Raw genomic sequence first — 13,645 nt, 5'->3', positions numbered from 1 at the left:
CCATTTTTGTCTCATGTCAAAGGAAATACTGTCAACCTGAGTGATAGTGTTGATAGGGCCTTTATCACATGGCTTAAGTATTGTTTGTCATTTTTCTCCTCTGTAAAGTTGATCTTTTTTCCCTCCTTTTCATACTGTACTCTTTGAAAGTCAATCATCACATACAGCCTACACTTAAGAAGTGGGAAACTTCAAATATGAAATGCTGTAGGTGAACCTTTTTCAAATATCAAATTACAATGAATTTGTTATTGTATTCTTTTATAAGATCTTAGAGAGCAGGCCGGGTGCAGTGGCTCACGCCTGTAATCCCAGCACTTTGGGAGACCGAGGCAGGTGGATCTCCTGAGGTCGGGAATTCGAGACTAGCCTGACCAATATGGAGAAACCCCATCTCTACTAAAAATACAAAAAACTTAGCTGGGCGTGGTGACACATGCCTGTAATCCCAGCTACTCGGGAGGCCGAAGCAGGAGAATCACTTGAACCCAGGAGGTGAAGGTTGCGGTGAGCTAAGATGGCACCATTGCACTCCAACCTGGGCAACAAAAGCAAAACTCCGTCTCAAAAAAAAAACAAAAAAACAAAAAACAGATAGTCTTAGTTAAGGATAATTACTGAGTTATTCAGATAATGGATGTGAGTGGTATTGTTCTTGAAGGGTTGGATTATAGTTACCACATCCAAAGCATCTGTTCAGCAAGCCAGTATTTTCATAAGAAAAAAGTGGGAAACTTTCCAAATACATGCTCACTTCTCTATCCTGGTATCTGCTACTCTTTTACTGCTCTTTCCTTTTCAACATTGGTGACATTTCTGCATTTTGCTATTAGCTCACTTCTCTTCCTTCCTGTGTGTACTGTGATTCTTAACCAGGAGAGGGAGGGGGGTCATGCCATCTTTTGGGTGGACACATTAGAATCATGGGAGGTAGTGTGGTATGATGGAAAAGATAGAAAATCAGATACATTCATTGTATGTATGTTTTTACTAAAACCACAAAAAATAAAGTTTGACAAAATCTTGGCTCATGGTAGATGTGCAGAAGAGTAGAGAAGGGAGGGGCAAAATTATTGAGAAATGTTGTAGATTATTTATATAAACCTAAGTGGCTCATACTCTTCTCTTGGTTTTAGCTAGAATTTGTCAGTTATAAAGCCTAAATTGTTATTTGTAGCTCAGAATATTGTAATCACATTTCCAAGTGTCTACTAGAAATCCCATGGACAACTCACACTTAACATGCTTAAAAATGAACTCTGTATCTTTCTCCAAAGGAGTTTGTGCCCCTCTCTTTGCTATCTCAGATGACAGCCCCGATATCCACCTGCTTTTGAAGCCTGAACCCTCATTATTCCTTACAGCAGAACCACAACTAATTCCTGCTGATTTTTCTTTCTAAACATTGTTTTAGTCTTTGAAATTAAGGTATTATATACATATAATGTAGTTTATAAAGGACATTGCTCTATCCTTACTACTGTTGGTTTGGTTCAGGCCCTAGTCCTTTCTTTCCTGGAGAGTAGCAGTAAACTAGCTGGGTTTCTTCCTTAGGTGTTTCCTCATCTATACACTTGCTAGGATGGTCCTCTCAGGACTTACCTGTGACATTTGGAAAGAGCCTGAATCTCCCTGCTTTGTGCCATGCACTGTGGTAGTAGTGAATTGCCATGGACATATCTATTTTACTGCCTGCTACTTCCTTCAGACCAAATCTCTGAGTCAGGACCGTGGAACTGAGATGGGTATAGTGGGAAACTTTTCTCTGAGTGATACCCTGCTGTGGGTGCTGAGCTTTTGGAGGAGAGGGGTGCAGCAGCCTGAGGCTGTCTTGGCTTGCCTCTTCTTCTGTGGAGCCACCTCCTCATGAGTTGGAGGTGAGGCTTATCAGGTCCCAAGTATTTTCAGTCCTCCATGCATAAGAAAGAACTTCTTTTCCAAGAGTGGGGCTGGGCAGGAGGGATTCCCCAGGCTCTTACCTGCTCTATCTCAGGACTTAGCTTCAGCACCAGGTAGCTGGGGTGGGATGAAAGGCACTCTTTCTGGGAATAAAGCCCTCCTGCTGGGAGTTGTAGGGAGAGTGATCCTGTATTCTTGGCTGCAGCAGTCTGGAGTGGACCCTCCTTGCTTAGATGGGAGGGCACAGGAAGGGAGCAGTCCTGCTTCAAACACCATAGACTCTTGCCATTCTTACTGAGTTTTCATAGATGTTCTTGCCAAATTTTAGTTAAGGTTTGTGAAAATAAATATGTACTTTTTCTTGCCCAAACTCAAGAATAACTGAACATCTTACATGTCGAGGTTAAGCATATTAATGTTAGTCTTCTTTCTACTGGTGTGAAGCAACAGCTAAAGATTGTGGTTTTTCTTAATAATAATAGTTTACTAGTTATGTATTTCCAAAGCTCATCTTTTGATGCAAAAACTCACACTGGAATAACATTTTTAAATATGGCATTAACTGAGTATATACAGTACCTGACGATGTAGGTCATTATTAGCTAGGAAGTTCTTTCAATCCTTGAATACTAATGAAAGTGGTTTGATGTTACAGGAGTACAAGCGCAAGCTAGCCAGAGTTTCCCTGGTGCGCAAAGAACTCAGGTCCCGGATCCAGAACCTGCCAGACTTATCTCGATTGCCCAACGTCACTGGCAGCCACATGCACCTGCCCTTTGCGGGAGACATCTACAGTGAAGATTGATGGACCAGCCTCTTCCCAGGTCCCAGGACTTTGCAAGAGATGGAGACAGGTTAGGTGGATAGTCCTGTAGTGTTATTTTTGTATATTGTTGAGAAAGAAACACTAACAAAAGGAACAACGAGTAATTTATAAAATTGTTTAAAATGTTGGTTTGTTTACTATTTTATTGGTAAATTAACATGACTTAATTTGAACAAAGTGATGAATTGTGTGTATTAATAAGCTCACAAATAGTGATTATTTTCAAAAGATCTTTTTGTAAATTTTTTTTTTTTTTTTGATCCGGGGCCTTGTGAGAAATCCCTTGTTTCTATTTCTTCAGGTATTTTCAATTGTTTTTCTTTATTTTCTTCAGCATCTAATCACTGTATACTATGTAATTCCTAAAGGGGAAGAACTAATTAGGAGTTGATTGAGACTTTATTATGGTATATAGTTAGGACTTGATTGTAGAAGGGACTAAATGTTCCAACATAATCTTTACCCTTCTCCCCAAACAAAATATCTATTCTGTGTCTCTACATGCCTTTGATTCCTTAGAGGTCGGTAATTTAACATTCAACATAGAAGTCACTTTGAGGGGCAGATGAAAGTCTAGAAAACTGTTCCTTAATAGCATTGTAAAAGTTCCATTCCAACTGCCAGTGTAGATTTTTAAAATGTTAAATAGTGACTCCCTTGATTAAACTGTTTGTAATTATTTGAGTAGATTAATAATGAAAATACTTTGGAAATAACATAAATTTTGACATTCTACCAAGAGGACAACTTTGGTTCTGGAACTGGTTTCAGTTTGTCAAATCAGTTTCCTTTTAACATAATTGATCCCTTTAACAAAAAGCCATCTATGGGATTAAAAGACACATGAAATAATGATACTTTTATTATTCCCTTACTCATATAACTTTAAAAAATAGTATTTTTAGCTCTAATAGCTCAAGAACACAATATTCGTTAATGTTCAGTAAAGTAGCCTGAGACATTTTAAATGTTTCCTTAAGGTTTTTGAATGACTGTATATTTGGCAGTTAAGCAGTGCCACACTACAGGGTAGATATGGTAAATTTTATATTTGTATATTTACAGTTACCAAAACAAATGTACTTTTACCTTTTATTTCTAACCCTGTGTGTTAGAGCAGTTGCATGCTCTCCTGCTTTTAAAAACACGTTGTTAAGCTGTGGATTTGTACTTAATAATGACTTAGGATAAACGTTTATTTTCATTCATTGCTTTACATAGTAGACATTTTTCTTCTCCTTGTAAGTAGATTCAAATTAGGTAGTCAATAAAACATCTTGAAAATCCCACAAGCCAATTATGTCTCTCTAGTCTGAATGGCTTCATTGTTTCTTTCTCAGTATTAGAAATTATAGTTAAAATGAATTACATATGAAGAAGGCAGACATTTATTTTTAATAGCCTAGTAGTTCTGCAAATAGTTCTTCTAACAATTTGACCTCTTTCCAAAACAGAGACACATATAAGTAGTGCCCCTCCATGCACTACTAATAATACATGGCTTATTCCAAAGTTTTTTAGTCAACGTTTGGGACTTGGGGTGCATTTTCTCACAGAAAGAATAGTAGATTCCCTAACACTACTGCTGATAGCTCACCTGGGAACTGAATCCACTTAACCATGAATGTCCTTTACTTGTAACGTGGTTCACAGGTTACTAATCATAGATCCTGACCAACATTTGTAACACCGCTCTGAGTAGAACACAGCATGCAGCAGCCACACTCACACCCTGGGATGTCTGCCTGTGCTGTATACCTCTGTCCCTAGGTGTAGGAAATTGAAGAAAAAGATTCAGCCGAGTGGGAAGGTGACAACTGCACAATTATGAAACCTGGTTGTACATGTTATGAAAGTATACTAAGTTTTTATTAATGTGAAAACAAAAACTTGTATGTTAACTTATTTTCAATCTCTTGACCTTATTTATGATCTGCTAATGTGGTGATTTATCCATTCAAAATATATATATTTTTTCCATTTAAAACTAATTTATAAACTGTACTCCTGGGAAGATTTGAAATCTTTTAGAAGTTTGTTGAAATATTTTCACCATTTCAGACAGACTTCTGACTTAGATACTGATTTTAATGCCAGTATCTGCTCTAAATATTTATGATAAAAATGCATTATTTTTTTAAAAAGCTTGATGAGATTTGTGATAAGTGATAGTACTCAAAACCCTGAATCCCACCCCTCGACCAATCCGCCACAAACTTCAGTTGTTGGTTAACTTATTAACTGAACACAGACAATACAGTCTGATTTAGAAGTCATCTTTTCAGCCGTGTGATAATTAACATGGTAAGCCTTAGCAGCAAACGTTCTTCCTAAAAGGAAGACTTCATTTTCTCAAGAAATGGGATTAGTTGGGGGTATTATAATACCAAATTGTAAATCATGAGCATTTTCTCCACTGTGTACCTGAGGCAAATCATGCATCTTTGAGTGCAGTTTGGTCTGGCCCCTCAAGAGAAAAGCATGGTGCCGTAGGGCTACTATGGTTTGAATGGATACCATCACTCTTTTCTCCACATACAGTGCAGAGAGCTGTCTGGAGTGGCAATCTGAACAGATTCCCGGGTGCTTCTTCTCTCCTTCCATCACTACAGTAAGTAAAAGGACCATAGAGGGGAACCAGGAATCAGAGAATCAGCTGTGCTCAATAGGCAACCTCCCTGTCCAGATGCAGCTATTTTGGTATCTCCTCTCACATGCACTCTGAATCAGGGTTTTTCTATAAGAAATCTTTCAGAATCAGCAAAAGTGGGGATGACCCAGACATCTTGATTTGCAAAATCACAAAACTAAGTTGTCAATTATCACTGTAGATGAGCAGCTCATCTTTTTAAAGTATAGTTACTGAACTGATTCTGAGAAATCTTTAGAGAGAAAAAACTCAAGAGTACAAATATGACTAATTGGGAAAGTTAGAATTCCTTTTTGAACTTTTCATTAAAAAAAGTTACATTATCTGAAATAACATAAAGCTACTAAACTGCTTTGTATTCTATTAAGACATAGCTCCTAAAGATGTAGTCTTGTTTCATAGTTGTTGCACTATATCAAAGCTTAAAATGTAAGCCCAATTCTTCTCTGTATAGAAAGGAAACATTGTGTTACTTAATGAATTATTTATACAGAGCATTTGTTGCCAACTGTTGTTCCAGCCATCCACACAGGAGTCTGTTTTGAGGTGGCAATAGCACATGGGAAGATGAACTTTCCCTGTTTGTTTACCCGTTTTTCTTTGGCTGTATCTGATGACAGTATAAGATATTCTTAATAAAGTTTTATGTTCTTTTTGAAATGTGTAGGTTGTTTTGTGAATCTCATTCATTGGATATAGGGTGGGGAGGGGAAAGATTAATGGACTGGGAGGGAAGCAAAACACTGGAAGTAATTCTGATGTTATGGTAGAGAGACTGCTGAAGGAGGAGATTACTTGGTCAGTAGTTCCCAAACTTGAGCGAGCATCAGAATTACCTAGAGCCAGTTTGTCTAACCTGTGGGCTGCACGTGACCCAGGACATCTTTGAGTGTGGTGCAACAAATTTGTAAACTAAAACATTAAGAGATTTTTTTTTAAGCTCATTTAGCTATCATTAGTGTATTTCATGTGCGGCCCAAGACAATTCTTCCAGTGTTTAAATCTTCCAGGATTTATAAACTACAGAGAGTTGGGCCCCACTCCCAGAGCTTCTGATTCAGTAGGTCTGGGGTAATGCCTGATGGTTTTCAGTTCAAACAACTTGATGCTGATGCCACTGGGGTTACGGACCACATTCTGACAACCACTGCTCTAAACAAATTCCAGGTAACAAGATAATAAAGTATGGTTTTTACAATTCATTATATAGCAAGTTCCTTATGGGAAAAGAACAAGACCACATATTCTTTTCTGGTCCACTCCTTAGTAGTGCTTTATTAAGTGCTTTTGAGTGAACAGATTCAATTGGTACTTTGAACCTTCTGGAGCCTTTGCCCTTTCACCACTCCTTGAATTTAAAGCAAAATTGAAAATACTAGAAATCTGTGAGAATCTCCAGGGCAGTGTTTGCCATAATTTTTGATAAACTCAGTTGGAGCATTTACAAAAAGGATACATACCTAGTGAGAAAATTTTCTGTGATTCTTACCATCTAAAAAGTTGGGGAGATGCAGTCCTCTGGCTAGTACCCCTGGTTCTCTATTCCTGGGTGGCATCTGGTCACTTTATCTGAATTCAGATACTTCCCATTCCCATCCACTTTTTTGCCTCTGCAGTAGTAGGTTTTATACAGTGGAACCCATACCCACAGATTCTGTTTCAGAAGATTTGGGATAGATGCAGAAATCTGCATTTTAAACAAGCTACCCAGGTGATTCTAATGCAGGTAAATCATAGACTGCACTTTGAGAAACATGCCCTACAAAGCAATGTATGGTCTGTAACAGATAATAATGGTAGCTCACATATATGGTACTTAACTGTGCACCAGGAACTCTTCTAAGCACCTCACTTATCCTTTGTGGTAAATACTCTGATTATTCCACTTTTATATCTGGGCAACGAAAATAATTTAAGTTGTGTGTGACTCTGCACGAGTCGATGGTGAAGATGAGATTCAAACCTGGCTCCAAGTTTGACTCCAAGCTGGTTGGTGCTCCTTAACCACCACTACATGATGCTGCCTCTTTTTTTTTTTTTTTTTGAGACGGAGTCTCCCTCTGTCACCCAGGCTGGAGTGCTGTGGCCGGATCTCAGCTCACTGCAAGCTCCGCCTCCCGGGTTCACGCCATTCTCCTGTCTCAGCCTCCTGGGTAGCTGGGACTACAGGCGCCACCACGTCGCTAGTTTTTTGTAGTTTTTAGTAGAGACGGGGTTTCACCGTGTTAGCCAGGATGGTCTCGATCTCCTGACCTCGTGATCCGCCCGTCTCGGCCTCCCAAAGTGCTGGGATTACAGGCTTGAGCCACCGCGCCCGGCCTAATGCTGCCTCTTACACTGATGTGTTGCAGTTCTACCATCACCAAGTCTACATTTTGCATAACATTTCATGTGATAGTGAAATTAACGTTATCCAAGTATTCAAACTGAAAAGCAAGACATCAGCTAAACGCACTGTTGAAGGATAGGGGCTTGTGGGAGGATACCTTTTTTTTTTTTTTTTTTTAGTTAAAATGTACATAGCAGGGCTGGGTGTGGTGGCTCACGCCTGTAATCCCAGCACTTTCGGAGGCTGAGGGTGGGTAGATTACCTGAGACTGGGAGTTTGGGACCAGCCTGACCAACATGGAGAAACCCCGTCTCTACTAAAACTACAGAATTAGCCAGACGTGGTCCACATACCTGTAATTCCAACTACTTGGGAGGCTGAGGCAGGAGAATTGCTTGAACCCGGGAGGCAGAAGTTGTGGTGAGCCAAGATCGCGCCATTGCACTCCAGCCTGAGCAACAAGAGTGAAACTCGGTCTCAAAAAAAAAAAAAAAAAAAGTATATAGCCATATATACATATGGTAAATTTTAACCAGTTTTAAAGGTACTCTGGAATTAAGTACATTGACATTGTTGTGCAACCATCACCACCATCCATGTCTCGAACTTTTTCATCTTCCCCAGCTGAAACTCTGGACCCTGTAAACAATAACTCCTCACACCACCCTCCTCCCCAACCAACCCCTGGCAACAACTGCTCTCCTTCTATGAATTTGACTTCTAGAAGTACCTCACATAAATGGAGTTATAAAATATTTGTTCTTTTTAGGACTGACTTATTACACTTGATGTCTTCGTGGTTCTTCCATTTTGTACCAAATGTCAGAATTTCCTTCCTTTTTAATGCTAATATTCCATTGTGTGTATGTGTACACCATGTTTTGTTCACTCATCCATTGATGGACACTTGGGTTTGCTTCCATCTTATGGCTGTTTATGAATAAAGCTACAGTGAATATCAGTGTACAAATACCTGTTTGAATCCCTACTTTCATTTCCAATTGTTTTTTTCAAAGCAATTATTTGTATTCACATCAACAAAGCAGAGTCAGAGTGAACTATTACTAGGGATATTCTAGACAACATATTTCTTCCAAGCCAGCAGGTTTGTTAGGCCAGTAGTATTAGCTTCAGCTGGGAACTTGTTAGACGTGCAAATTCTTGGGTCCCCAGACTTACGGAATCAGAAAATCTGAGGCTGGGGATCAGCAATATATCTTTTTAACTAGCCCTCTAGGTAATTATGATGACCACTTAAGTTCCAGGTCTGTTTTGGGAACCACTGTTCTGGGCATCCGACATGTTACCTCAAATAGACTTCTTCTCACATATGGCAAACCTTTAGAGGTTTTAAAAGGACTTTTTTTTCCAACAAAAGCAATTGTAATAGCAGGCCTTCCTGACAAGCCAAAAAAATGCTTTTCATCTGCCTTATTTTTAAGTTTACACGTGCGGGATGTGCAAGTTTGTTATTGTTACGTGGGTAAACACGTGCCATGGTGGTTTGGTGCACCTATCAACCCGTCACCCTGCATGTATTAGCTATTCTTCCTGATGCTCTCCCTCCTCATCTTCCTTATTTTAAACTTAAGAACCCCGTTCTCCACCTGGGCAAATTCCTCTAATTTTCTTATTTCATTTCTCTGTCTAGCACAGTTCTTATGATTCTTCTGAGAATGGGAGAGTGAAAGAGAAACAGAAATGCATTTTGGGGTCTGACCATCATCTGCCTTACCATAAAAGACTCAGTAGCCCTTGGTATGATTATATCACCACAGGTTTTTTGGATGACATAAAAAAATGGAAACTGTATTTTAATGGCTCTTCGATAAATGGATCATGGACTAAAGTAGAATTTGCAATGAACCATAGAATTATACATATATCTGAGTTCTGTGCTTCATGGAAAAAGTATAAAACTGAAATTTTGAATTAATGTAAATTATATTGTGGTCCAGAGTCATTAAGTTTATTCAGATATGTCTTTAAAAATTCAGTTGTACAGGTATTGTTTGGTTAGTTTTATCATCTTTTTTTTTTTAATAGAGTTGGGGTCTTGCTATTTTGACCAGGCTGGTCCTGAACTCTGGCCTCAAGTGATCCTCCTGCCTTGGCCACCCAAAGTGCTAGGATTATAGGTGTGAGACACCACACCAAGCCAGTTTTATAATCTTTTTAAAGTCATATTTCTTTGTTCAGTGAAGGAAATCTCATGTTACTTAATGGAAAAACAAGATAAGTGAGAAATTTTAAGAAGTTTAAATCATACATTAAAACATGGCTTTTTCAAAATACTGTGTTAATATTTATTGTCTTTTCTAGCTCTTGATAGTTGTTATAAAACCTTGTATTTTTATAGGAAAAGTACAAGATTAGCAGAGTGCTCACAATGCTATTTGATTCTTTTAGAGGTATTTTTGTATAATTTCATTATACTGCCATAAGGTGGGAAGTGGTGCCTGGGTTGTGGTTTTGTGATTTGAGTTGCTAGGCTGCAGCAGGAATGTGGTAAACTGCGGGAGGTTAAAGTCTGTTTGCATTCTGCATTCTGAGCTGGTGTTTGAGTGCTGCAGGAACTCTGGTGAGCTTCATGTCCAATTCCTTGTATCCCTATAGAGCTAATAGCTGTGGATGCCCAAGTACAGGCAGATGTCATCGGTGCTTAGCATTCTCCCTGTTTGAGTTTCTAGTATCTTTATGTGTTGGCTAGCATGATGAAGAAAGATTGCAACTTCTCTCTAGTTTCTGTCTCTTTGCTTTCTTGCTTTTATATCCATTGATGGAACAGAACAGTTATAGTTGTGGTAAAATTTTATACTGGTAGCATAAAGCACCATCTTTTTCCACTTGAGCATAATTTTCCCTCCAGGAACCAATAGGAAGCTAACTGCTAGTGATGAACTTATTGATTGGTTAAAATATAATTTTAACCAGTTTTTGCAGTATGGCATAAAGTTTTGGGTTAGAAAAATCTTTTTTTTTTTTTTAAGGGCATCTCTTTTGAAGAATACCACTTAGAAACAGAAAGCTTAATTTTTTAAAATATAGGGAAAGTGTTTTCAGAATATGAATTTTTTAAAAAACTGTATATTTTTAATATTTAAATTAGTTTATAAGTTCTTATAGTTATAAAAGTTAAGCAATTTTATTTTCAGCTGTTATCTTAATTGTAGTCATATAGGAAATAAAATATTCATTACATATATTTTTGGCAGTTAATAACCTTTGAATACTGTAATGAGGTTAGATACAATGAACATATTTTCAAGTGTTTGTTATCTATCATTTTACAAATTCTAAATACTTTTATTACGGAAAGTTATTGCCATCATTATACATCATTTGGTTAAAATATTCTTCAGTTTCATTTTGTTTTGGACTCTGATTTGGCTTCCATCTTTGTTATAATATATATTACTTAGAACATTCATAGTGAACAGTAAGAGGATCATGCTCTTTGAGTTTGTAGTTTCCTAAGAATACCCACTGCAGAATTCTTCCTCAGCTTTGCAGCATTTTATGGACCTAAGTTACTTAGTACATTGCGTGGATTTAGATAGCTTCTGTAAGCACTTTAGAATTCCTTCATTCTGTACTAGAAATCTCATTTGTTTTTTAAATACGTTAAAGATGCACAGACTTCTTTATATGCTACTTAATGAAATTAAAATAGTATTTTATATCTTCTAAAAATCCTCCACACAGTGTACTTTTGTTTTCCAAAGGATAAAATTGAAACATGACTTCAATAATTGTTTGCAGATGTGTTCTGATTTAAAAAATAATCTTAGTCTTTAGACATACATACCATCTGAACTTATCAATAAAAGCCAACAAAATTTAGTTATAAACTCAAAATTGTAGCATCTTCAGTTCTCTTTACTTTGGACAATAGTGTATCAAAGAACGCTACAGATTTGCATTGTGTCTGAACCCATGCCGTCATCCCTTCAGAGAAGGGTGACAGGTGTCTGCCATATATGCCCTTCTCATCTTAACATTCCTCTGTCTCTTGCTTATGGCCCACATCACTAATTCTATGAAGCCTGACTACAATCAGCACTCCAGGTAGCCATTACCAAGTTGACTGGAGTTGGAACAGGAGTTAAAATACATTTCTTTGCCATCTGTCTAGGTGAAAAGTTTGATGGGTTGCTTTCAGCTTCAAAAGTGGTGCCAACTAACTATAGTGAACAGTACGAGGAACATGGTCTCGGCTTTTGTGGTTTCCTAAGGGTACCCATTGAAAAATTCTTCTCAGCTTTTCTGCATTTTATGGACCTGAATTGTCAGAAGTCCAGTTAATAAGTCAGAGTATCTAAATAAACACCTCTTATCCATTCAATATAACAAGAATAGTTTCTAAGGTTGTTGAATGGATATGTTGAGCCTTTACTATGTGGCAGACATTATAGAAGCATAAAGGATTTAAAGATGAGTGAGATACAGCTTGCCCTCATAGAACTCAAAATTTAATGTAGGAGACAGATGCTTAAATAATGTCATAAGTTCTACACAAGTGGTGTGAAAAAGTTACACAACACTGAGGAAAGAATGGTTGATATCACCACACTGAGGAAAGAATGGTTGATATCTGTGGGAAATAGATGGATAGTGCTTTATAGCTCTAGGAATGACTATGTACTCATTTCTGAAGGTTGATCAACTGACCATGGGTCAAATAAACAATGAAAAAGACTTTTAAAAGTTCTTTTTTGGAAACCTGTCTCAACATACTGAATTAAATGAAAATTAAACAGGATGAGACACTATATATAAACATACTTTTTGTAAACTATAAAGCACTACCAAAAGTTAGTGCTGTGGCCAGGTGCAGTGGCTCATGCCAGTAATCCCAGCACTTTGGGAGACTGAGGCAGGTGGATCACAAGGTCAGGAGATCAAGACTATCTTGGCTAACATGGTGAAACCCCATACCAAAAGAAAAAAAAAATAGCCAGGCGTGGTGGCACATGCCTGTAGTCCCAGCTACTCGGGAGGCTGAGGCAGGAGAATTGCTTGAACATGGGAGGCAGAGGGTATAGTGAGCCGAGATCGCGCCACTGCACACCAGCCTGGATGACAGAGTGAGACTCCACATCAAAAAAAAAAAAAAAAAAAAAAAAAAAAAGGTTCGTGCTGTTAATGGTCTTTGCCCAGTGTAAATCTGAAAGCATCAAATGAATCTGAATGCATGTTAAGTTTACATGGTTAAGCTTAGGGTAGGTCTGTTGGAAAGGGTAAGGCTTTAGAGAGAAAAAAAAAATTTTTTTTTTTTTTTTGAGTCAAGGTCTTGCTCTGTCACCTAGGCTGGAGTACACCTAGGCTAGTCTTTTTATACGAATCACATACGATTCTATTTCAATACCAAGTATCAAGTATCATCCCCTGGTGTTTCCCTGAGGGTATATGAAGAACAGTAGCTAGTACTATGATACACTAAGACTGACAGGGAGAATTATTTAGATCTATATGCTATAAATGTAATTCCAAGATATCAAAACAAAAATCCAAAACATGGATACTTAATACCACTACCCAATTGTCCCATAAGCTTTGTGTGATCTTTTCCTAAGTCCAGAATGAAATAATGCAATAACTAATTTGAAATACATACGATCTATTGATGTTATTTTATTATATCTTTAAAAGTTAAGGATTTTAAAACATGCTTTAAATATTGTAAATTTAAACATAATTTGGTATACTGGGGTGTGATTTCATATTAAAGTTGGTAAGAAAATATTCTCTAAAAAGCTGATAGCTCTGAATAGATAAATTTAAAAGCTTTCATATTAAGACCGGGCTAAAAAGGGCTTACAGTTGAACTGAATATATTGAAAACTGTGTAAACACCTATACTATTGCATTTTCTTTTGTCTGTTAATATTGACAACTGAGGACTATACCCAAGGTTTGTAAACCATCATTTTGGGATGCC

General features: G+C 37.6%; 1 protein-coding gene across 2 annotated transcripts in view; it reads left to right on the top strand.

Moving 5' to 3' along the window:
* RPRD1A (regulation of nuclear pre-mRNA domain containing 1A) overlaps positions 1–6,039 on the top strand; it is a 74,421-nt gene extending 68,382 nt beyond the window's left edge. Inside the window, exons 7-8 of one of the 2 annotated variants that reach the window (XM_010362699.2) lie at positions 2,555–2,753; positions 5,267–6,039. In XM_010362699.2, the coding sequence (XP_010361001.1) occupies positions 2,555–2,704 (150 nt within the window). In that variant the 3' untranslated portion in view covers positions 2,705–2,753; positions 5,267–6,039. Of the gene's footprint in view, positions 1–2,554 lie in introns of both variants that reach the window. The other variant, XM_010362698.2, reaches the window with a different exon arrangement.
* The last annotated feature ends 7,606 nt before the right edge of the window (positions 6,040–13,645 follow it).

The sequence above is a fragment of the Rhinopithecus roxellana genome, chromosome 21, assembly GCF_007565055.1.
Source record: "Rhinopithecus roxellana isolate Shanxi Qingling chromosome 21, ASM756505v1, whole genome shotgun sequence".
NCBI lineage: Eukaryota > Metazoa > Chordata > Mammalia > Primates > Cercopithecidae > Rhinopithecus > Rhinopithecus roxellana.
Note: the sequence above shows the minus strand (reverse complement) of the source record. Positions and strands in the feature narration are given on the sequence as shown.